A 24,886-nucleotide genomic window follows, 5' to 3' on the forward strand; every position below is an offset into this window, starting at 1 on the left:
GGTTTTCATAAAATATTACCTCACCATTCAGATGGTGAGAGTAACCTTCAGGATTATAACTATCCTATTGAAGTAAGAGTTTACTTATCATCAAACAAGAGGAGTCTTATGAGCTTCGTTGGAATACAGGATTTTTCTCATGGGAGCAGTCTGCTGTTCTCCCAGTTAAGATAGTTTTATCATCAAATAGGTGGCTAACTAAAAATGCAAGGTCTCTCTGTAAATAGTCCACTATTCCCCCCGCCCCCATAGAATTGGGAGAGTGCCTGGTTTGCAATAAAAGGTCTCTCTTCCTCTTTCTTCTAAGATAGTCTATGAGTAATAGTCTCTTTGCTTTAATGATTTTTAATCCTGAGAGGACTTCACTAGGAATATTAAGTCTTAAGAGGGAATATCCCACTCAATAATCATCAAGTGCTTAGCAGATAATAGATGCTACATAAATGTTAATTGGTGGAGAGAATATTGACAGGCCATTGCATGCTTTCATAAGGAGTAGGTTGGCAAGAGAGATTTGGAGAAGAGTGGCATCAATTCTTTCTTCAAGAGCACAAATGTGCATCAGACTACTTTGGGACTAACTCCAGATATGGAGAGGAAGAGAAAGACTTTTGAAGTCACAGATACATAGGGGAAAGTCAACTCCTTAACCTGCCCTTATTTCTGACTAGGCAGGGCCTTAGAGGAACTCCCCCTTGGTTGATTATGAAGTTTCCTTTGTGGATGAACTGAGATCTATCTTTCATCTACTCCTTTCTTTTACTCCTGTGTATTTTCAAGTAAATTCTAATATGTCAGAATTCTCTAATTTCTGGGAAACAGGATAAAATCTGTTCTTTTACTATGTGTGATGGTCTTTTGTGTAATTAGTACCTAGTATCTGACACATAGTAGCACTTAATGCTTGTTGACTTGACTAAATAATGTTTGGTGGAAAGAAGCCAAACTGGTAAGTATAACCAAGGGAAGTGGGAAGGTAAGGGGAATAACATTTATATATGTGTGTATGCATATGTCTATATATATATTTATATATGAGTATGTATATATGTATATATCTATGTGAACATGTGTGTATGTATGTGTACATGCATTGTAAGCCTTGGAAGATACTAGCACAAGACTGTGCAGCATAGTGTGTCTGCTTCAAAGAAAAGGTGCTCTGTTTGATGAGCAATGGCAGATAGACATTTTAGTTTAGTACTTCTTTCTCAAAGCCTTGAGGGAAAGTGTCTTGCTTTGTGGTTCTCCTACTTCCCCTCAAGCCAGTAATCACAATTTGCTTGGAGAGTGGTATACACATATCTAATACAAAATGTATTTAGATAATCCATGTATACAAGGATAGCATACAGTCTTACACATGAATTTTGGTTAATTGCAATAATTAGATATGTTCCTGTCTACTCCATTCTTTGTTGGATCTCACAGGCCGGGTAAAGAACCATAAATAAAACAAAGCATTTAATTGAGATAGAAAATGAGGTAAATGAGAAGAGGACAACCAAGTACTAACACGTCTCAATTTCTATCCAGAAAATGGCTAGTCTCCCTCAGACTCTAGGAGTAACTGGGGAGGGAATATTTCCTGGATAACTCATATTCCAAAATAGGAAAGGGCAGAAACACCTTTCATAGCACATCTATTGTGATTATTTGTATCATGGTTCTTGGCTCTTCTCCCAGTAGTTACTTTGCTTTGGTCTTCAAACTCCTTTTAGTATTACCACTCTGTTCCTGCTTGACAGTGGCTTCACATTGCTCCTGTAAGGATCATCAATTATATATTTTCTTATTCTCCACTTGGTTACTCCTGTTATCTATGGGAACTGAACATCTATTACTGTAACTTCTTCTGGGGGGGGGGGTATTTTCTTTCTTTTGTGCAGTTGTTCCAGGACAACATGCCCAAGGACTTTACACATTTTCAGCTTTTTTTCAGCTTTATTATTGACCCAAACTCTTGACACTCCAAAACTCTATCCTTGCCTCTTTCCCAGTCACAGAAAAATTCAGAGTAGTCACTCCCAGGTGATTAAAGATGAATAATTTATTTTAACTTTTTCCTGAACCCAGAGAGTGGGTTATATGCTTACACAGATTCAGCATTCTCTTAATCTCTACCTGCTGGCTTCTCTGATTTCTTTCAAATTCCAGCTAAAATGTCATCTTTTACACTCAGAAAGCTTTTCCAGATCCTTAATTCTAGTGTCTTTCCTTTTTTAATTATTTCTCATTTTCCTTGTATATAACTTGTTTGAACATTATTTGCATGTTGTCCCACCCTCAGATTGCTCCTTCAGAGCTGAATCTGTCTTTTAAAATTTTTTTTGCATCCCCAGCATCTGGCATAGTTGTAATAACCTCCACATTCTTATAAAGTAGAATGGGAGTTGTATTCACTTATTTTTCAGATAAAAAGCCTGAAACCCAATGAAGTAGAACTGTATTCTGTGCTGGTCAGATACAAAGTTAGGTGGAGATGACACATTGTGTGACCTTGGGCAAGTCACTTAACCCCAATTGCTTAAAAAATGAAAATTGAGAGAGAGGGGATAGAGATGACACAGATTTTGGTAATCTTTCAGGGGCCATATGAGATATGTACAAATGAATATAATACAAGGTAGATTACATAAAGGTCAAAAGAGAAACTTAGTCAAAGCCTTAAGAAACATTGAGGAGGTAGAGGAGGATGTAGGAAAGGTATTGGAAGGAGGAAATAATGCCCAAGTTTTGCCTGAAAGAGCTTTCAAAGCTTTCAAGATGTGATCAATCAAAAAATGTTTGTAAGTGACTACTATGTGCAAGGAACTGTGGTAGGCACCCAAGGATACAAATGTCCAAATGAAAAGGGCTTTGCCCTCAAAGAGCTTACTTTCTATCAGACAGGAGAAAGTAGATTTTGAGCACTGTAATAGTCTTTAAAATGGAGACAGTAGAGGACAAGTAAGATCAGTTCAAGTATGATTGGAAAGTGTAAGGTAGAGTTACATTGGGGAAGGTCTCAAATGCTCAGTTAATGAATTTCTGCATGATTCTAAGGGCATGGGTCATAAAACCTTGTATGTGTATTCTTCAGGAAAATATAACTTTTATTTTTAATCTCATTTAAGGTGGGAGTAAAGTAATATTACCCACCTCACTTTCTATAGTCAGAGAATATAGTTCCATATGATGAAATTTCATTGGGGAAACGATCTCTATGAAATGTGAAAGCTTCTTTGATTGGGTCAAGGAGGACCCCACAGCAATTGGCTGAGGTTAGCCAAATGTACATCTTAGGAAAGAGAAGAAACTTAGGACTTTAAATGAAAAGGAAAAAAAAGACCCTCACTTGAATGAGTTTCAGAGGCTAAAAGTTGAAGCCAGTTGAGCCTTGTGAATGAACCAGGAGTTATCAAGTTAGGTTATGTCTCATGGAGTGTTAGGGACAGGGGGAAAGGGGCTAGGGAAAATTCTGGTTATGAGCTGGAGGATGACCTTTTGTTTTTCTGGTCCTACTGACCTCTTGGTTGGTAAAGCCTCCTTTCCCTCTCCCCATTTCCCCACACTATTTCTCCCTCTTCCCCCATACTCACTCTAAGGAATTGTATCTGCTTAAAGAGTTAGGCCAAGTGTCTTGCTTTTGGCAGAGAATTCTAGAGCAGCTACAAAGTGAAATTTTGTTTTCAATTGTGGGTGGGAACTGAAGGGGTGAAAAAGTCAACATTATGAACTAAAGGGTAAAAAATTCAGGCAGCAGAAACCATATGGAAAAAGTTCAGACTAAATTGTGTTTTTGCCTACTTGGGACTATTAGGGGATTTCTCCCATTTGGTATGATTTCTTTCCAAACAGGGTAGACAATAACTTCTTGGTGTTCACAATGATTTGATGATGATGATGATGATGATGATAGTATTTATGTACTACTTTAAGGTTTGAAAAATGCTTTACATATATTATCTCAATGGACCCTCACAACAATGAAATAGTTACTATACCCTCAGCCTCATTTTTACAGATCTGGAAACTGGCATTTGGATGGCATAGTGGTTAGAGAGTCTGGCCTGGAGTTCAAATCTAGCCTAAGAAACTTGCTTGCTGTGTGATCCTAGTCAAGTCACTTAACCCTATTTGCCTTAGTTTCCTCATCAGTCAAATGAGTTGGAGAAGGAAATGGCAAAGTACTAGTATCTGCCAAGAAAACCCCAAATGGGGTCATAAAGATTTGGACAGCAAAACAACAATGTGAAGATAAAATAGAAAGTCGTTTTGGTCAGTCTACAGAGGTTGGAAGGAGAGCAATATCTAAGACAAATACAAATTACCTTGGCTTCAGTGTGGAGGATGGACATTTGTGGGGAGATATTTGAGGTAGAGATTGTTAGAACTGGAAGGGACCTTTAGAACAAAGAATATCATAACTGGTAGACAATTTAAAACATAGAATACCAATGCTGGAAAGAGCCATAGAACACACACTATTCAGAAGGAAACATAGGACACAGTACATTAGTGCTAGAAAGGAACCTGCTTTCTAGTCCTATGACCTGCTTTTATAATTAAGGAAACTCAAGTCCAGAAATGATACTGATTTGCTCAAGAATCCAAATTAAGATAGATAGGACCAGTTCTTTCAGTGCTCACTCCCAGGTCTTCTGATTCCAAGTTGAATTAGTAGGCTCATGTAGAAATTGTTTTAACTAACCTTTTATACAAAATCTAAAGGAAATATTTCCTATTTTGTTAACCAATCTGTTTCTTACTTATTTAAACTTATTAAACTAAATAAGTCATATTAACAAATCATTGAAGTTCTCTTGAATCCAAGGCTTTTCAAAGTAGTAATTGATGTAAATAATTTATAGCTCAATTGGAAAATCTTATTCTCTGATAACTTCCTAATCTGTAACTCAATTGCTAAATTGTATGAGTATTAATGAAAGCAGAAATGGTACAAAGAATTTTCCAGTTAATGGACTTTGGAAGAAAAGGATTCTCTAGGACAGGTGAGCTTAATACTTGAATGAGTAATAACAATAATGATAATAATAATAGCATTTATATAGAAAATTAAAATGTTTGCCTAAGCATTTTATATTATTCTCACATCTTCCTTTGCAAGGTAGGTACCTTTTTGACCCATATTTTATAAATAAGGAAATTGAGGCTAAAAAGCTGTTTTTGCCCAAGGTCACACAGTAGGGAAGGATTCATCCACTCTTCTATCACTAGGTCACTGTGTTGCCATCAATGCTCAGATATGATGTGATCAAGCAACAGATTGAATGTTTGATTCTATCTGATGTGACAACTCATCTATCTTCTGGTACTAAACTCTTGTTTTCTGAATCCTATACTTTACTTCTCACTAGGACCCTCTCAAATCTTGCCATGAATCTGTTCATTTGCTTCCCACTCCTGGTTTTTTTCAGTTTGCAGACCTGTCTGATAGGTTCCTGGTGCTGACTGTGAAATGGAAGAAGGCCTTTGTTATCTTTCTCTCCTCACTCTTGCATCACAGAGGGCTGTCTAAATACCACAGACACTGCCTACTCTCTGTCTTCATCTTTATCAGTCTTGGTCTCCACAGCACCCAGACTGTAGGGACTAGTGTAAACTAACTGCCATTCTATCAGGATAGTTCCCTCAACTCAGCTGGTATATTGACATATACAAAATAGATTTAACTATGTTACCCCTATTTAAAAAAAGCATTTTATGATTCTCTCTTATCCCTAGAAGTTTAACTTCACACCTCCACAGTGTGGTCCCTTTCCAGTATAATTTTATTATCTTTTATCCATTCAAACTGGACTGGCAGGTCCTCACCATATACAAAATTCAGACTCCCACCAATGTCATTGTATAAGTGATCCCCCATGTAATGAAATACGCTACTTACATTCAACTGCCACTTTATATATGGACTCTTCTGACCTCTGTTAACTTTTTGAAATTATTTTGCATTACTTTGTATACATGTGATCTTTACCTCATCTATTGTACCTCTAGGTAGAATGAAAGCTCCTTAATTATTATTATCATTATTGTTATTACTCATTCAAGTATTAAGGCAAAGACTGGGTATTTTTAAAATAGCCTCTTATTCCTGGCTCTTTACCTTGTATCTAGTAAATAATTATCATTTAAATTCTTATTGAATGACTAAGGGTTTAATAAATGTTGAATTAAATTGATTTGAAGGGGTCAGAACTGTCTTAAGCTCATATACTCTGCTGGGACTCTACTCTTCCTTCTCAGCCTTGCCCCAAGGGTCTAGGGAAGAGAACATCAGGCCCTTATAAGGCCTGAGAAAATGTTTGGTCTGGCCCTGCCATGGCAACTGCAGGTGGGACTCGAAATTCAATGAGTTTTTTCAGAGGTGAAAATTAAATGTTTGATCAAATATAGCAGGTTAATTTTTAAGCTGATGGCCTATAAATGATGTTAAATATATCCAAATGATCTTTGGTAGAAAAAAGGTTCCCCATCACTGGTCTAGGGACTGGTAGAGTCCAACCCCCTCTTTTTATAAGTGAGTAAACTGAGGTCCAGAAAGGGGTAGCGACTTACCAAGGTCTCTAAGTAGCAGAGCTGCCCTTTGAAACCAGAACTTTGATTCTAAACCTAGTGCTCTTAACTTCTCAGCTTCTGGAATGATGAAGTTCAATCCTTCATCCACTGAGAAAGATAAGGAATTTGTATCAGGGACTCAAAGTCTATAACTTGTACTGTCTTTGTATCATAGCAACATAGAACTTAGAACTCAGAATGTTGGAGTTGCATGGGACCTTAGAATTGTCAGGCATTTGCTGTTAATAAGAGAAAATGGTCAATAACTGTTTATTAAATGTCATTTTATTGTGTGTCAGACACTGCTAAAATCTGGGGATAGAAAGACATAAGATATTCCCTGCCCTCAAGGAGCTTACAGTCTAAGGAAGACAACATATAAAGAAATATGTACAAAAAAGAGTTATATGCAGGATAAAATGGGGAGAAACCACAGAGAGAAATCATTAGTATTAAGGGGTATCAGGAAAGGCTTCATGTAGAGAGAGAGAGAGAGAGATTTAAGCTGAGTCTTGAAGGTAGTCAGGAAACTGGGAAGTGGAGAGCAATCCAGGTTAAAAAACAAACAAACTACAGAGTAAATAGAAAAAGTGAGGTTGTGTGAGGAATATTATGGAAGTTATGACTGTATCATGGAGTCCATGGAGGGAGGACCAAGTTGTGAGAAGTTTTAGAAGTCCAAAGATTTTATATTTGGTCCTAGAAGTTTAGGGAATTATTTGGAATTCGAGTAGGAATGTGACATGGTCACCCCTAAGAATTAGAAAAATCACTTTTATAGCTGAGTGGGAGATGGAATTAAGTGGGCACTTGAGTCTTGAAACTGAGAGGCCTATCAGGAGGCTGTTTCAATAATCATGAGGTGATGGGTGCCAAGATACAGGATGTGTGAATGGAGAGAATAGAGTAAATGAGAGAGAAGAGTTGAGAATCCCATTGAGCTTGGGAGTCTAGGTAACTGGGAGGATGAAATTGCCTTTGATAGCAGTATGGACATTCTGATGAGGAGAGGGTTTAGAGGGAAAGATTAAGAGCTCTGTTTTGGACATGATGAGACTGAGATTCCTATAGGACATTTATTTCAAAATATCTAATTGAGGGTGTGAGACTGGAACTCAGATGAGAGTTTAGGGAGGTATAAATAAATTGCAGAATCATCTGCAGAGAGATGATAATTGAACCTGGGGCAACTGATGAGATTATTTCCCCTGGTCTTCCCATTTCTGTTTGGGCTTAAGAAGCTCCTGGCAAAGCCAGAGCTTCTGTCTCAAAGTCCATGGAGTTGACAGCTCATTTTATGTCTTCCACTGACTTCCTTGCTTAGTTGATAGTGGTGGGGTAGAATGTTGGGTAAATTAAACAAAATATGCAGGAGGCAAAACAGCTGATGTTGGTTGCTCTGAACACCAAGTTGATATTTCAATCATTCAATAACATTAAATGCCTACTATGTGTCAACTATCATGCTAAACTCTGGGTATACAAATAAAGACAAAAACATGATCCCTACTCTCAAGGGATTCAAATTCAAATTAGAGAGGCAACATGCAAATAGCTATTTATATATGAGTATAAATGTAAAATCTAGAGTAAATATAGAAAATGCAGAACATAAGATTTTAACTGAGACTTGAAGGAAGCCAGGAGGTGGAAGGTAGCAGAGAGAGCATTCTAAGATATGGGGGACACCAATGAAGAGGTACAAAGTCATAAGATCGATTGCCCCAAGTGAGAGACAGCAAAGGAGGTCAGTTGTTACTGGATCAAAAGTTCAATGAGATGTATATAAAATGTGTAAAGACTAGAAATCAAGGCAAAAAGAGGCCAGGTTATGAATGACTTTAAAAGCCAAAGGATTTTACATATGATCCTGGAGGCAATAACAGGTTGTTCAGCCCAATTGAGAGAGTACTCAGTGATCAAACTGGCTCTTAAGGAAGTGCTTAAGTATCATTCTGCCATGTCCCAGAAAGAACATCTTTTTATTATTATGGTCTCATTCCTGGGGTTGATGTTTCTGGGTGGGGAAATACCCTTGACTTTTCAAGTCAAGGCAATGATAAGCCTGGTTAAATCCTATGTTGTTGTGAACACCCCAACTGGCCCAGTCCCAGCTGACTGGCAACCTACGAAGGCTGGAAGCTGCTGCCTCTGTGACCTCAGCCCTGCCTAGTCCCAATTCTTTGTTTATCCTCTCAGTGACCTCATTAGCTCCCCTGGGGTTTAATTATTGTCTCTGAGCCAACATCCCCCTCCCCACTATACTCTCTGATACTCCCCCAATTAACACTGGAGTAGAGCTGTCCTTGCTGATGATTGGAGGGTAAGTGGATCAAAGACCATAGTATTTTTTAGTCCCTTATGGCTGAAACACTTAACCTTTTCTCATTCATCTTCAAGTGCCTCCATCAGACCTGGATGAAGACCAGGACCTCAACCCAGACTATTATCATCTGTCCTTGCCACCCCAGTCTTCTTGCTATCAAGCCCCACCTTCCCAACTACCTCTTTTTTTCTCAGGGTAGTCACTAGAGATGCCTCATCTTTCTCTGGGGATCCAAGAACACTGTCCTTGTTCCAGCTCCATCCCTTTATGCTGACTGTCCCCCAACCTGAAATACTCTTCTTCTCACCTCTTCCTTCTGACTTCTTTCAAGACTTAACTCAAAGCCATCCTTCTGCAGAAAGCTTTCCTCTTCTGTTCCCCATCCCCAACACTGCTAGGGTCTCCCCTCTAAGATTATTTTTCATATCTATAGCTACTTGCATATTCTATCCCCCAGTGATGGCAATACTTTTGTCTTTCTTTGAACACTCAGTGCTTAGCATGGTGTCTGATACATGCTAGGTGCTTAATAAGTGTCTGACTGGTTGGATTAAGGCTGCCTATAGCATCTTCCGAGATGCTGATAATATAGGCCACTAGATAAAAATTGTAAGATGGTTCAAATGATATAATCTTGGGCAAGCCACTTCTCCCTGGACCTCAGTTTCTTCACTTGTCAAATGAGGAAATTGTCTAAATGACTCCTTCCTGTTCATTAGGCACAAGATTGGGAAGAAGAAGCTTAGGTGTAGCAGAGACAAAAAGCACAAGGACACTCAGACTGCTCTGACCGGTGTAAGCTATTACTCTAAATTTCATTTGGTTCCATTATACAAGCCCTTAGTAGATTCTAGGAAGGGATCAGGTTGGGTGCTGAGCATAAATTCAAAAAATGAAGCGATCCTTGCCCCCACGGAGCTTACATTCTATGGATCTATACAAACTTTTCACAGATAAGTCTTAGGATTTATTTGTCATTTCTAGTGGAAAGAGTATGAAAACCGACCATCCTATAGCCTGCAAACCTTTTAGATACCCTACAGTTCAAGACTGCATAGGAAATCATACTCCCTCCCTGTTACCTGCCAGGTAACTTTTTCTGATCCCTGAGCCACAGCCAATCTTCCTATTTCCTCAGAAGTCCTCCCCTGTCTCCCATTATTCCTTATTCAAAGTCTATTTTATTCTTCTCTTTCACCTGGGATCAGCTAAGTGACCTAGTAGATAGGGCTCTGAAGATCTGAGTTAAAAATCTAATTAAGCTGTGTGACCCTGAATAAGTCATTTAACTACTTCTCTGCCTCAGTTTCCTCAACTCCAAAATGGGAATAATAACACCCTACTTTACAGGGTAAAGTATGGTAAAAATGAAATTATATTTGTAAAGCACTAGTACAGTTTCTGGCACATAGTAGGCACCCAATACATTCTCATTTCCTTTTCCCTTCCCCTTGGGCCCATTGGATTAGAATCAATGACCATAGTTACATAATTATAACTTCAAATAGTGTGAATTTGGATACATGCAACCAACCACTTCAGGAAATTAATCATTTGCACTCCTCAAGACCTAGCTGTATACCAGTCACACTGTGACAGTGGGTCACGTGAAGGATAACAGGAATGTGAATTTAGAGTGGGGAAGGACCTGAGGAAATATCTAGCCTGATTCTCTCATTTCACAGATGAAGAAATGGAAACTCTGAGAAAATAAATGTCAGACCCAGGTCTCCTGACTCCAAACTGAGGATCCTTTCCAGAGAAATTAGGTGACACAATGAATGGGGGTGCTTGTGCCTGGAGTAAGGAAGACCAACCTGAGACACTCACTTAGCTGTGTGACCCTAGGCAAATGACCTAAACATCTTCCTGTTTTAGTTTTCCTGGCTGTAAAATGGGGATAAATAAAAGCACCTACTTCACAGGGTTGTTTTGGGGGCCAAATGAATTCACATAAGTAAAATGCTTTGCAAACCCTTAAAGTACGAAATAGCTAGTTATTCACTGTGAATTAGGGAGATTTAATAGTTTTGTCCTTCAGCATAGGAAAAATTAGAAAAGTAGCTTCATGCCATAAAGAATTCTGGTCTTGAAGTGACAGAGTCTAAAGCCTTTATTGCTATAAAGGGGTTTTAGAGAGCATCAAAACCAAATCCAATTTACAGAGGAGCAGGCAACAGAAAGTTCCAATGGGAGATTGAATGACTTGTTCAAGGTCACTAAATTAGGATTTCATCCTTGTTCTTTGACTCAAAACCCAGGGTCCTTTTCATTATATCCTTCTTGACTCACATACTATAGAGTTAGGGGAACTGAGTTCTAATCCTTGATTTGGCATTAATTTACTGCATGGGATTGGATACATCATTCCCCTTTAAACCTGTTTCTCATTGTACAATAGTAGTCAAGGTCATTTTTGCCCTATTTAGCTCAGTGTTATTTGGATGGAGGAAAGTGGTTTCCAAACTTAAAAATACTATGGAAAGTGTAGTTATCATCATCATCACCACTTTGTATTGGTTGTCATTGTTATTCCATCAGTACTTTGTTTCTCATTCTCTTATATTTTCTAGGTCATCTCTTTCTTCCTCTTTCCAGTCTAGTGTGTATCAGTGACTATGGACCAGCATCTAACCAGTTCTCTTGATGAACTTGTAGAACATGAGCTAAGGAAATTTAAGAGGAAACTCTATCACATTGCACTAAAGAAATGTTATAAGCCCATTCCTTGGGGCAAATTGGAACCTGCCCACTGTGATGATCTTGCTCAAATGTTGGTCAAGTATTATGGAGAAAAGTATGCTCTGGAAGTTACGCTGAAGGTTCTAAAAGCCATTCACCAGCAAGATGTGGCCAACATGCTTCTTAAGAAAATCCAACAAGGTGAGTTAGATCTGGTGCTGAAGTTCTCCTGTTGCCTTTCACCATGATGGCTCCATGGAAAGGGACCACTTGTCTTCTTCCAAGGATGCCATCCATTGATGATGGAGATAGGGGAGCCTTTACAGTCTTAGCCTTCAGACAAGCTCCTAGCCTAATTAGCACCCTAGTCCTTTTCCCTCCTTAGGCTTAGAGACAAACCAAAACCATGTTCCCTTTCTACTCTTCTGGGAACACAAGAACTCTAGATACATTTCTGATCAAGATAGAGATTCAGAAACTGTTTTAAAGTTCAGTTGAGAAAGGAATGCTAGAGGCAGGATAAGGCTATAGGCAAAGTCCTGAACAATAATTACTTTAGCTGAAGAATTTCACAGGGTTTCTCAGTACTGCAAACATTCCCAGAGAGCTTGGAAGGCAGTAGATACCAGACCATCAGATCTCCAAAGTTGACATGATTTTCCATTTCTTTCCCCAGCTCATGAGGAACTTGGGCAAACAGGGTTAGGTTAGACCCATTTCCCTGAGTTCAAATCTGGCCTCAGATATTTATTAACTGTGTGACCCTGGGCAAGTCATTTAACCTGTTTGTGCCTCATTTTCCTCATTTGTAAAATAAGCTGGAAAAGGAAATGGCAAGAAAACCTCATTTGGGATTGTGAAGAATTAAATTTGACAGAAAGAACTGAACAATTACATTGGTTATTGTTGTAGTGAATAATTTTATATTTGCAAGACATTTTTCATCCCAAGAGCCTAGACAGGAACTGAAGTGGTTAAAATAATGACAATTGCCAGCATTTATATAGTGCTTTAAATTTTGTAAAACACTTTGGTTGTCCTGGTTCACTCTCACAACCACTCTGGGGGAAGGTTGGTATTGTTATACCCTATTTTACAGATAAGGAAACTGAGGCACAGAGTCACACAATTAGTAAGCATCTAAAACCAGATTTGAACTCAGCTTTTCTTGCCTCCAGGCCCAATATTCTATCCTCTATACCACTCAACTCAATAGAGACTGGATGACCATTTGTTGGGGGGATATTTTGGTAGAAAGTCTTCCTATTTAGGTGCAGTTTAGGGAAATCTCTGAGATTATGGAGTGGAGCTAGTGGATTTTAAAACCCATTTTACAGAAGGGGACATAGGTTTAGTAGAATAATAATAGTAGTAGTAGTAGTAGTAGTAGTATAGGTATCAGACCTGGAATTTGAACCCATATCTGCTCTGTTTACTCCTTAATTTGTTGTTGTACAATTGTGCTTGACTCTTCATGACACCATTTAGTGGGATTATCCTTGGAAAAGATCCTACATTGATCTTTCGTTTCCTTCCCCAGCTCTTGAGGAACTTGTGCAAACAGGGTTAAGTGCCTTGTCTAGGATCACATAGCTAGTAAGTGTCAAGACTGAGTTTGAACTCATCTTTCTGATTCCAGGCCTGGTGCTCTATTCACTGTGCCACATAGCATCCAATTCACATAAATCTGATTCACTTGCATGTCATGGTATCACCTCCCTGATATCGTGATCCTCTTCCAGAACAAAAGATAAGCAACATCTGGGCACTTTGGCACCACCTAGTGTCTCTTACTCATTATTCGGCTGCTCAAATAAAAAAAAAAAACCTTCATTCCTCATATGTTTATAGGTTACAAACCAGAAAGAAATAGTATGATGTAGCAGACAGAATGCTGAACTGGAAGTTAGGAAATCTTGTGTTCAAATTCCACTTCTAAAACTACCAATATGGGGAGCCTGTGTCTCTCACCTAGATTTCTTCACTTTAGTTTAGCATTCTTTCTATATCATGAGAGCTGCCATTCTTATTAAGTTAAATCTTATTAAATGATTCAATGTCAAAGTCAGAGGATCCTGGGAGTCTCTAATCAGACCTTTGGATTAGGTCAGGTGATTGGAGGTCAGATTGCTTCTGAGGAAGCCTATGGTCTGTTGGAAAGTATTTGGACAAGTCCTCTCTTTTTGAGACTCTATTTAGCTTCTGTAAATTGATCCTTAAGCATCTCTTCTGTGATGGGATCAATCTCCCTCCCTAAGCCCAAAGTAGGATATTTTTGTTTCATCATTAACAAGGAAGAATTCCATTTCCTTCCTTTTCAGAAGGAAGCGATGAGAATGATGATGACAAAGACGAAAGTGATGAGGGTGAAAGTGAAGAAGATGAAACAGATGATGATGAAGAGGATGAAAGTGATGAAGATGATGAAACAGATGATGATGAAGAGGAGTGAGATGGCAAAGGAAAACACTGGGAAAAGAGATGTTGATACAGAATAATAAAATCTTATACTCAGGTCACAGGGAATGGTTAGAGAATCAACAAAATATAGAATTTGAAAATCATAGAAATTGCATTAAAATCTTGAGATCATTGCCTCTAAAGACATGTCACAGGGATGTGAGATCACAGAGCTGAAAGACTCCTCAGCTCATCTAACTTGATTAATACCTGAGAATCCCCTTTACGACATTATCTGAGTAGATCATCCAGTTTTTCGAATCCTTGGGGGAACTTACTCCTAAAGCAGTTGATTGCACTTTAGGATACCTCTAACTGTTAGGAAATTTCTCCTTTATATCAAGCCTAAATTTACTCAGCTTTCTCCTTCTTTACTCCCCAGTTCTTTGCTCTGGGCACAAACTAAAGGAACCCACTCCACTACAGAAGTGTACTTCGATACTATGAAATTCACATAAAACTTCCCCAAACTGTTCTAGATTAAACACCCAATTCCTTCAACTTAATCTTCTGTTGATCTTGAACTTGAGGCTTTCCATTTTCCTGGTCATTCTGTCAAGTGAAACCAAGTATTTGTTAAGTACTTAATATACGAAAAAAGAAAATCCTTACCTATCCTCAAGAAGCTTATATTTTACTGAGGGAAGGCAACCCATAAAAGGGAGAAGAAAAGTGGGGGGGATAGGGAACAAAGTAGGAAGGTATCCAAATGGGGCTTAAAGGGGAAGTCCAGGGAATGAAGGATAGATCTTTTCTCTAAATGGAGTCTTGGGGAATAGATCTTTGGGTGAGGGATGGATAGGAAGGAAATTTAGCAGAAACTAGATGTTCTGGGAATTCTCTGAACTCTGATAAAGGTTTTTCAGGGGTTACAGAGATAGAAATGGAGCTTCTGGGAGGTAATAATTGAAGTGGGAACCCCCACTTCTGAAGAATCCCAGGAGATGTTAAAATTGCACTTGATCCTCCTTTCCCAAAAATTTTGGAAGAAGGATAGCCTTCCCCATTTTCCTTCAAATCTCACCATCTGCAGTAGGCCTTCCCCTTCCCCCCACAGCCCCCTCCCCAGATTTATATATCTATATCTATATCTATATCTATATCTATATCTATGTCTATGTCTATGTCTATGTCTATGTCTATACCTATACCTATACCTATACCTATACCTATACCTATACCTATACCTATACCTATATCTATACCTATATCTATATCTATATCTATATCTATATCTATATCCATATCCATATCCATATCTATATCTATATCTATATCTATATCTATATCTATATCTATATCTATATCTATATCTATATCTATATCTATATCTATATCTATATCTATATCTATATACAGTTGTTTGTATATTTTCTCCTCTATTTGAATAAGTTCTTACCTTCAGGGATCCTGCTCTTTACTTCCACGTAAGAAGCATGCCTAATATATGGCTTGCTTTTTTTTTTACCAGTGTTTGATTTTTTCCCCATTTTCAGTAGTAGGCCCAGAAGTACACTTCAAAGTTCTCATAGTTCATTCTTGCCTGAGAGAGCCAGTTTTTCCCTCCCCCCAGGATTAGTGACTTCAGCCAACCAGAGAGCAGACTACCCCATGACACTGGGTCATCTATCTTACTCAGCTGAGTAGCCTTTACCTCCCTCTCCCCCCAGGTACCTAATCATAATCTAAAGAAGAGGAATTATAGATGAAGCCATAATTACAGAATTTGAGAAAAGATTTGGCAGTCAAATCCTGGGAAGATTTGGAAGAAGGAACATTAGAAATAAGGACTAAAGCTCAGGAGAGAGAAGCACAGGTTCATACCCTTTACCAGAGCAATGTATTTCAAATTCAATGCTACTGCTGCTAGGACTTGAGTAGGGGGCTAGGGGAGGGGAGAACAGTATGTCTGGAGAGGAGGACGGAGTCCACACTTGCTCTCCTATTTGCCAGCTAATAACAGACTCTTTGAGCAAGGTTCAAAGAACACAATCATGCTCTATGCAGCATGCGACTAACCAACACACTGAAGAGGGTTTTGAGGTGGCAGCTCAGTGTGGTGGAAGGTGTATTGCTGGATCTGATTTTAGAAGTCTAGGGTTCAAATCTTATCTCAGCCATTGATTGTTTTTCTAACTTTAAGTAAATTATTTAATTTCTCTAGGCCTTGGTTTCCAAATATATAAAATGATGACTTCTAATTTTCCTTCTAGTTCTAAATCTATGATCTGATGAAAGCCTCTAGTCTGAGGGGGAGACATAGCCCCTCCGCTCTCCTCAGGAAGGGGGAATGTGTGTGTGTGTGTGTGTGTGTGTGTGTGTGTGTGTGTGTGTGTGTATCTCTACCTTCAAGGAGTTTCTGGCCTAATGTTTGAAGATAAGGCATTTCTTTGAGAACACCCCATATCTGAGAAAGACACACTTCCTCCTCCCCATTACAAGACAGGCGATATAGCCTGTTTTTAAGATTGATGCCCTGATTTTTAGGGCGTCCCTGGTCTCAAGGTAAAGGTATACCTGTTCATTGTTAAACTTTCAGTGTGAGCATTTACTCATGTGAGAAGTCAAGACTTGATTTATTGTTTTGATGATTTCTAGACTTCAGAAAATATTAAAATACCGATTAACTTAAGGGTGTGTCGCTGGTACCTCCCCCCCCCCAAGAAAGACAGTAGTTAAACATTTACCTACACACTTTTGTCGAGGTGGAGACAGAATACATGCAAAAAAAAAATACCTTCACACCCTCCAAAGTCAAGTGAGAGCTTGAATAATAATAATAAAGTTTGTAAGTTTGTCTTCGTTTTCGAAGAAGACCAAGAGCTTGAAGGAGAGAAATAATGGTAGAATCAAAAGTCAGGTGAATTGTGAAGGCTCCTTAGTGTGAGAGAAATAAAGGAATGTGGACTAGTGGGGGAGGTGGAAAAAAAGGTTGCAGAGTTCAGATTTGAAGACTAGGGTTGGAACTCTAGGATTCCAGAAACACTCACCTGAAGACAGCACCTCTCTCATCATCTCTCTTTCCTCCTTCTCTGACTTTCTACCTGTGTCCATTTTCATTTATTGTCTATCTTTACTTTTATCTGTCTGTCTGTCTTTGTCTTTCCTGCTAGCTAACTCTACATCCAGAGTTAATTTTCTGCTCTCAGCTATTCCTTTCCACCCCTCTTTCTTCCTTCTTCTTTTCTTCCCTCCCTCCCCTTCCCTCTCTCCTTCCCATTCCCTCCCTTCCTTCCTCTCTTCCTTCCTTCCTCTCTTCCTTCCTTCCTCTCTTCCTTCCTTCCTCTCTTCCTTCCTTCCTCTCTTCCTTCCTTCCTTCCTTCCTTCCTTCCTTCCTTCCTTCCTTCCTTCCTTCCATCCCTCCCTACCTCCTTTCTTTCTTTCTTTCTTCCTTCCTTCCTTCCTTTCTTTCTTTCTTTCTTTCTTTCTTTCTTTCTTTCTTTCTTTCTTTCATTCATCTTCCTTTCTTCCTATCTTCTTTCCCTCCTCTTTCTCTTCTTTCCTTTTTTCTTTCCCTTCCCTTCTTCTTCCAAAAAAACAAAGAAAATGAACTTTCTCTTTTTTTCTAAGCCTGAGGGCAGAGAAAGGGAGGACCAGAGGAAGGAAAAGATAAAGTCTTAAAGATGAACTTCAGACACTTTACAACTTAGTCCACAGTTAGCTCTACTACTACTACTGCTACTACTACTACTACTACTACTACTACTACTACTACTACTACTACTACTACTACTACTACTGAAATGGTTAAAATTTTCCTGGGACTTTGACATGTCTTGCCAAAATCCTAGGATCCTGGAATCTTATTTTAAGTAATCACAGTGGTAGTAACCCAGTCACCAAATCACATTCTCAGAATTTCCCTTGGCTCTTCACTCTCCTCATAGTTGGTTTCCAAATCTTGTCTCAAATTCTGTAATGCCACTCATATTCTCTTTGTGGTGTATAAATAGTCATGGATGATCAGTACCTCTGAATGTTTGTCAAACTCTTTTCAGAGCTGCTCATCCACTCTCACCTATGAATCCAACAAATTATAGTTTACACAGCCATATTCCAATAAAGTCTTCTTGGTAGGTTTTGACTTTTGACTAAACTAGATTGTGTGTAAGTAATAGAATTCAAACCCATCAATAAATCAGGTGGGGCAACCCCAGGTATGTGAAGAATCCCCCAGCTAAAATGGGTGAAGAATTCCCCAGCTAGAATGGGTAGATGAGAACAATTTATTCCTTTTTTTTTAGTTTTTTTTTTTTGCAAGGCAAATGGGGTTAAGTGGCTTGCCCAAGGCCACACAGCTAGGTCATTATTAAGTGTCTGAGACTGGATTTGAACCCAGGTACTCCTGACTCCAGGGCTGGTGCTTTATCCATTGTGCCACCTAGCCGCCCCATGCACCACCTAGCCGCCCCAAGAACAATTTATTCCAATGACCCACTGCATCCCAGGCCATCACCAGTAGTGATGATTGTCTTTTTTTCAATTGATATTTCATTTTTCCAATTACATGTTATGAAAGTTTTTCAACATTCATCCACATTCATTTCCATATAATTTCCTTCCACCTTCCCTTTCCACCCTGCTTCCCTCAGGGAGGTGGTCAGGTAAATATTGTACATACACATTTGTGTTTAACATGTTTCTTACAGATTTTGACTTTTGTCTTGACTCTGGAAAAGAAAGTGAGGCTGATGACTTTATGCAATTTTGCCTCACAAAGTAATCAAGTATTGATGGCTCTGGGATTCCTCATTCATTTGGGATTTTTCTTAGAAAACATTGATGTCTTTTGTTTTTCTATGACCTCTATCTGGGCTAAAGTTTTTGTTCTTCATTCTCAAAGAAGACCATGACATCAGGGAGGTGACGCCATGACAAGCTTGTGAATTGAGGGAGGGAATGCTGTGCTAAGTCACCAGCCTCACTTTCTCCTCCCCAGCCATTCAGGTTCAGTGGCCAGCTATGGACTGGAGATGACCCTGGATGTGAGGCAATTAGGGTTAAGTGACTTGCCCAGGGTCATACAGCTAGTTAGGGTCAAATATCTGAGGTCGGATTCGAACTCCCAGTCTTCTGACTCTAAGGCCAGTGCTCTATCCAGCACACATATTTGAATTGCTTGCAGTCTGAATAGCCGAGTAGCTAGGTTGTGGGGGCTGATTGCTAGGTTGCCTGCAATGATGCAACTACCCTCTGAAATAAAGTTGGAGAAGGATTCATGCATTACCCTCACTGAAGAAAGACTGGAGCTTTAAAGGACTGGTGTTGCATTGCATTGTTCACTCCTGTTGAGCTGGTGATCCAAAAGAGACTCCAAATCAATTAACTTTAAGGCTTAGTATAAGGTCGGGGTAAGGTCTGAGAAAGGTCACCATGGAATCAGAAAACTTGGGCTTAAATGCCACCTTCAGTATTTACTACCTACGTGTCTTTGGGTAAGGCACTTACAAACTCTACCATACCTCTTCTTTACACCTCCCAGCTACACATATGATGGGATATGTCCAGAGAAATGTGCATATTCTTTGGCTTCAATTCCTGCCTTGGTTTCCATCTGTAAAATGAAGACTTGGTGATGTCTAGGGTTCCTTTTAGCTCTGAATCTAGAATTTTTGGATGATTTAGGTCAGCATAAATGTCTTTCTGAATATAGCTTCCATTAGTTCTTGTCTCTTCAACTGTGGCTGCATTTTGAAGTGGCTAGGTAGTACAATGGATAGTGCTGGGTTTGGAGGTGGGAAGTCTAGAAGTTTAATCCTGTCCTCAGATGCTCAGTTTTGTGAATCTGGGCAAGTCTACTGGTGGGACTTATGGGCCTCTTGACCTCAACCTCAGTTTCCTCACCTGTAAAATAAGAATAATGATAGTACCTATCAGGACTATTGTGATGATTGAATGAAATGACATGAGTAAAATACTCTGCAAACCTTGGAGAACTGTATGGATGCTGCCATAATTATTATGCATCTTGTCAGTGATTGGCATGTACATATTGGCACACACATACCTACATGTGTGTGCATATGAGTATGTATACAATAAATAAAGCCTTGCATTGATCTCTGCTTGATAATCCAAATTAGTGTGGTACAACAGTTATCATAATGGAAAAGTTTAACTTTCTTTTAAATTTATCCTTTCTTGCCTTAGTTTTCTTAAACCTTAAAATGGGTGTAAGCTTAAGAGACAGAAAAACTAGGATCAGGCAGATTCCCTGCCAGAAGCCAGATCCAAGAACAGACTGGTGTTCAATAAATGATTGTTGAATTCAATTGGATTGAACTTCCATGAAGACACTTAGAGAGATGGATGCCAAGGAGGAGGCACTGCAGACTGACTGGCCACTAAGGTGCAGATGTCTCTCAATTATTCCCTGGCATAGCTTAATTGGGAATAGGATGGTTTAAAATGACATCTAGAAAGTTGGACCAGATGCTAGTGATTGTTTTTTGAGCCCACTGAGTTCTAGGAAAACTGGGGTGCTTGGCCATTGTAGGGATCATGGCTTGGGAGATTTGGATAGACGTGGGGAATTCCCGCTGATTCAGGACTTTGGCTTAGAGTTGGAGCCAGAAAGTGAGCTCAGACATCAACCAGTTGAATCTTTTCATTTTATGGATGAGGGAGTTGAGATCAGCAGAAGTTAAGTGACTTCCCTAAGGTCACACAGGTAGGAGTATCAGGTCCTATAATGGCCACATCCACCAGTTGATGAACTACAACAGCCTGTGTGATCCAGGCTCTGGGCTGGCTCCATTTTCAGAAGCCAGTCACTGTTTCCTGCAGACTTGGAGGAGAATAAAAAGACTTCCTGGCAGAGGTAAGCACTTTCAAGATCTCCCTCTCTGCTCCAATCTGCCTGGATCTGGAGCTTTTGTGAATTGCTTAGTCTCTTTGCTGATGACTTGATGGGAGAATGACCCACTACTCTGTTTTGAGAGGTAGTGAGCTCTCCATAATTGGAGAATTTCAATGAAAACTGGGTAATCGCTTCTTGGGTGGAATGGAAGACTATGCTGATTACAGTGATAGCAGTAAAAGCTCTGTCCTTAACAGCAATACAGGGATATATCAAGGGAAATGTGCACATTCTTTGACTTCCATCCTTCTGGTCATGGGATATGCTAAGGAGTTTTCTAGTTGGCTTTGGTGCCAGGAAGACCAATGATTCAAACTTTTGCATACTAAAGGATCAATATCCCTCTTCATCAGCCTTTTTTTTTTTCTGCTTTCCTTTCTCAGCATCTACTGAAACAGAAACCACTTGAAGTGGGGGTGAGGGAGAAGCAGAGGCTTCTATTGCTTTATCTCCCCATCCTAAGGTGTGTGTGTCCCTTAGAGCATAGTAGCTACTTCCATTCTTTGCTGATTATAAATGAGGGTACTCCTTGATATGGAAGTGTCTTGGCCATCAAGCTCTTCTGAGATGGCACCTATAGGTGCCTACACCTGTAGGTTCTGGAGCTGGTAATTGCAGCTGAATCTGGTGAGGATGCAGTGTAGACACTGGGCAACCTCCTTAATCCAGTTCAGCATTGGATTAACCCAGCCTATCAATAGATTGACCTATCAGATGACCTATCAGCTGGTCAAGGAGCTAGTCCCCTGGAACAAGGAAGTAATGAGATGTCAGCCTCAGAAGGAAACTCATTGAGTTCTCAAAGAATCAAGAAAAAGATTCCTCAGGCCAGGCATCTTGAGGTACCCCCTCCCCACTCCAGCCACAGGCATTCTCTATCTTTGTGTTCTCAGGTAAAGCCCAGGTTCCCCTAGGGATTGAGTGATATACAAAGGGAGGATGTGCCCCTGGTTTTGTAGGAAAAATTTATATCTTCTCTTCCCACTATACCTTCTGTAAAAAGTTCCTTGAGATCAATGGATCAAATGAGAGTAGGGAGACTATTGTTCATTGTTTAAGTCCTGTCTGGTTTTTTGTGACCCCATTTGGAATTTTCTTAGCAAAGAAACTGGAGTAGTTTGCTATTTCCTTTTTTAGCTCACTTTACAGATGAGAAAATTGAGGCAACAGGGTTAAGTGCATGGAGATATCAATTGGTTAATTGATATTATGAAGAACATACCAGATAGGGACTCATGAGGAACAGTGCTAAAGACCCCCCAGCACTTCCTAGAAGGCTGAGGGGAGAAGCTGTCAGTGGCTAATGCGGATGGTGGTTTGGAGAATCAGCCTAGAAGGGGTGCTACACAGGGGAGTTTAGAAAGTATTCCTACTCTGGTCTGGATTGTACTAGATGGAAACCCTTCCAGCTCTGAGATGCTGTGAATCCTGCTTTATAGCTTCCAGGTTGCTCTGGTTTCCTAATCCATTGTACCCTACTTCTAGCTCTTCCTTAGAGGTGCCAAGTATTGGGTGTAAGACCACCTGAATTCAAATCCAGCTTCAGATACTTACTAGCTCTGGGATGCTTAGCAAATCACTTAACTCTGTCTAGCTTAGTTTCCTCAACTGTAAAATGGGCATCATGATAGGATTTCCCTTCTCGGGGTGCTTGTGAGGATCTAATGAGATAATATTTGGACCCTCTCTTCCTCTGTGATAAAAAAGGGCTTATAATGTTTTAAGGCTTACATATACTTTTCTCACAACCACTATGGTAGGTAGTTTTTTTTTTTTTTTGGCTTCCATTTAGAGAATACTGCTGCTGCTGCTGTTTGTTCTTCGATCTCAAAAAAAGACCATGACATCTGGGAGGTAATGCCACGACATACTTGTGAATTGGATTTGAGTGAAAGGGGGTTGTGCTAAGTCACCATTTGGATCTAGTGGCCAAATATGGATCAGGATGACTGGAGATAGCCCTGGCTGGAAGAGGAAGACTTGATTTCTGAAGTATCAGAGTTGAGATTTGAACACAGGTATACTGACTATGTCTGGTATTTTTCCTATTCAGTCAGGTTTGCCCCACAGCTCCTGGATCCCACCAACACCCTCCCTCTGACCTCATAAGGGCCCTTTATATACTGTCCATCTTATGTGTTTCTATGTCTGATTCCAGAAAGTGTAGATGGGACAGTGAGAGAAGAAATGAGTTGGTATAAAATCAAGTAAGTGTAGAGATGGTGGGGGAGTCCAAGTTGTGCAAACTACTGATTTCTATCTGATTACTCCTGGGAAAACTAATCAATGAGAAACATTTCACATTTCTTTTTAGCTCTTTACATTTTACAGAGTATGTATAAGCATTTTTTTTCATTTTTTTTTGTTTAAGTATTTTATTACCATTTTAAGGTAATAGGAAAAAAACCAAAGCCTGGTAAGACAAAGCAATTTGTAAGAAATCCCTGTCATCCATGTCCTAGTGCATCTATTCCATTTAGTGAGACCAAAAGAAAGAGAAATGAAGAAGGAATACTATAGGTTGGAGTCCAAAGACCTGGGTTCAAATCTCAGCTTCTGATACTTTCTAGTTCTGTAATCTATGGCAAAATTGCTTTGTCTTGCCAAGCTTTAGTGTCTCTGTCTTCTGTAAAATGGTAATAATAATAATAATAATAATGATAATAATACTTGTCATACCTGTATATATCACAGAATTGCCAAAGGGCAAGAATTCTATGAAACTTAAAATAACTAAAAAAGAAATGATTTGTTTTTATTGATGTTTCCTCAAGAATATCATACAGAAATTAGCAGCTGCTGAGCTCCTCTCTGCTTGCTCTTATTCCCCATGGAGGTCCCATTCTAGGTACCAACAATGACCAGAAACTCCATTAGATCTTCTGTCTATGGAGTCTTTTTTTTAAAGGTTTTTTTTGCAAGGCAAAATGGGGTTAAGTGGCTTGCCCAAGGCCACACAAGCTAGGTAATTTATTAAGTGTCTGAGGCTGGATTTGAACTCAGGTACTCCTGACTCCTGGGCCGGTACTCTATGCACTGCGCCCCCTATGGAGTCCTTTGTTAACCTTGTTTTGATCCAATGGAATGAAAGCAATAAGAATTTATTAAGTATCCTACTATTTGTTAGACACTATGCTAAAACATTTTACAAATATTATCTCATTTGATCCTTGAAGTACTATAAATATCTTCATTTTACAATTGGGGAAATTAATAGAGAACTTAAAAGACTTTCTTAGGGGTCACAGAGCTAGAAAGTATCTAAGGCTGGATTTGAAACTCAGGTTTTCTTGACTCCAGAACCAGTGTTTTATCCACTGCACTACCTAGTTGCCTCCATGGACTAGAGATTGTCTTTTTTAAAAAATGTTAATCAGGGGTGGCTAGGTGGCGCAGTGGATAGAGCACCGGCCCTGGAGTCAGGGAGTACCTGAGTTCAAATATGACCTCAGACAATAATTACCTAGCTGTGTGGCCCTTGGGCAAGTCACTTAACCCCATTCCCTTGCAAAAAACCTAAAAAAAATTTCAATCACACTCAGGAAGGCAGAAAAATTGAGCTATGGGGCAGGGAAGGTTGCAACGGCTAGCAATAGCCTTAATGAGGGTACCAGTATGTCTCCTTATTTAAGGGCTTCCTGTGACCTGTATATAAAAAGTAGACTAGGGTAGGCTTCTAATTTAATGATTTCCAATAGGTTTTCACTGATCAGTACTCTCCAGAAGGGAGAAGCCAGAGGAGATAAGGCCTACTTTGAATCAATGCTATATGATTCTGGGGAGTCTGATTACCTGTGTAATAGGTGGATCCTGGCCAGTAGGGACATAATCACCTGGGCTAGGGGCATGCTGAAGGGAATATATTCATCTGCAGATTACATTGATTGGCATTGGTTGTGTCTGACAATAATAGCGTGGAATTCTCAAGGTGAGACAGAAAAGGGGATTATGACAACTAAATTACCATACACACACCACACACACACAAAATTTTTTGA

General features: G+C 39.4%; 1 protein-coding gene across 5 annotated transcripts; it reads left to right on the top strand.

The window, feature by feature from the left end:
* Positions 1-8,788: 8,788 nt before the first annotated feature.
* On the top strand, positions 8,789-14,095 carry LOC141488574 (pyrin-like). Of its 5 annotated transcripts, XM_074188743.1 has the most exons (5): positions 8,789-8,884; positions 9,607-9,682; positions 9,872-9,976; positions 11,461-11,770; positions 13,891-14,095. In XM_074188743.1, the coding sequence occupies exons 4-5, from the start codon at positions 11,506-11,508 to the stop codon at positions 14,019-14,021; spliced, it is 396 nt and encodes a 131-aa protein (XP_074044844.1). In that variant the 5' UTR covers positions 8,789-8,884; positions 9,607-9,682; positions 9,872-9,976; positions 11,461-11,505; the 3' UTR covers positions 14,022-14,095. The 5 variants fall into 5 exon arrangements, with proteins under 5 accessions (XP_074044844.1, XP_074044837.1, XP_074044854.1 ...); XM_074188736.1 differs by lacking the exon at positions 9,872-9,976; XM_074188753.1 differs by lacking the exon at positions 9,872-9,976 and having other exon boundaries at positions 11,486-11,770.
* Positions 14,096-24,886: the final 10,791 nt, after the last annotated feature.

Source organism: Macrotis lagotis, chromosome 1 (assembly GCF_037893015.1).
Source record: "Macrotis lagotis isolate mMagLag1 chromosome 1, bilby.v1.9.chrom.fasta, whole genome shotgun sequence".
Taxonomy (NCBI): Eukaryota; Metazoa; Chordata; class Mammalia; order Peramelemorphia; family Peramelidae; genus Macrotis; species Macrotis lagotis.

What these genes read in the sequence shown, in the direction of transcription:
- LOC141488574 (XM_074188743.1), top strand. Translation starts at nt 11,506, where the DNA reads ATGGACCAGCATCTAACCAGTTCTCTTGATGAACTTGTAGAACATGAG. An exon ending in TCTTAAGAAAATCCAACAAG is followed by an intron (nt 11,771 to 13,890) that starts GTGAGTTAGATC and finishes CTTCCTTTTCAG; the next exon opens with AAGGAAGCGATGAGAATGAT.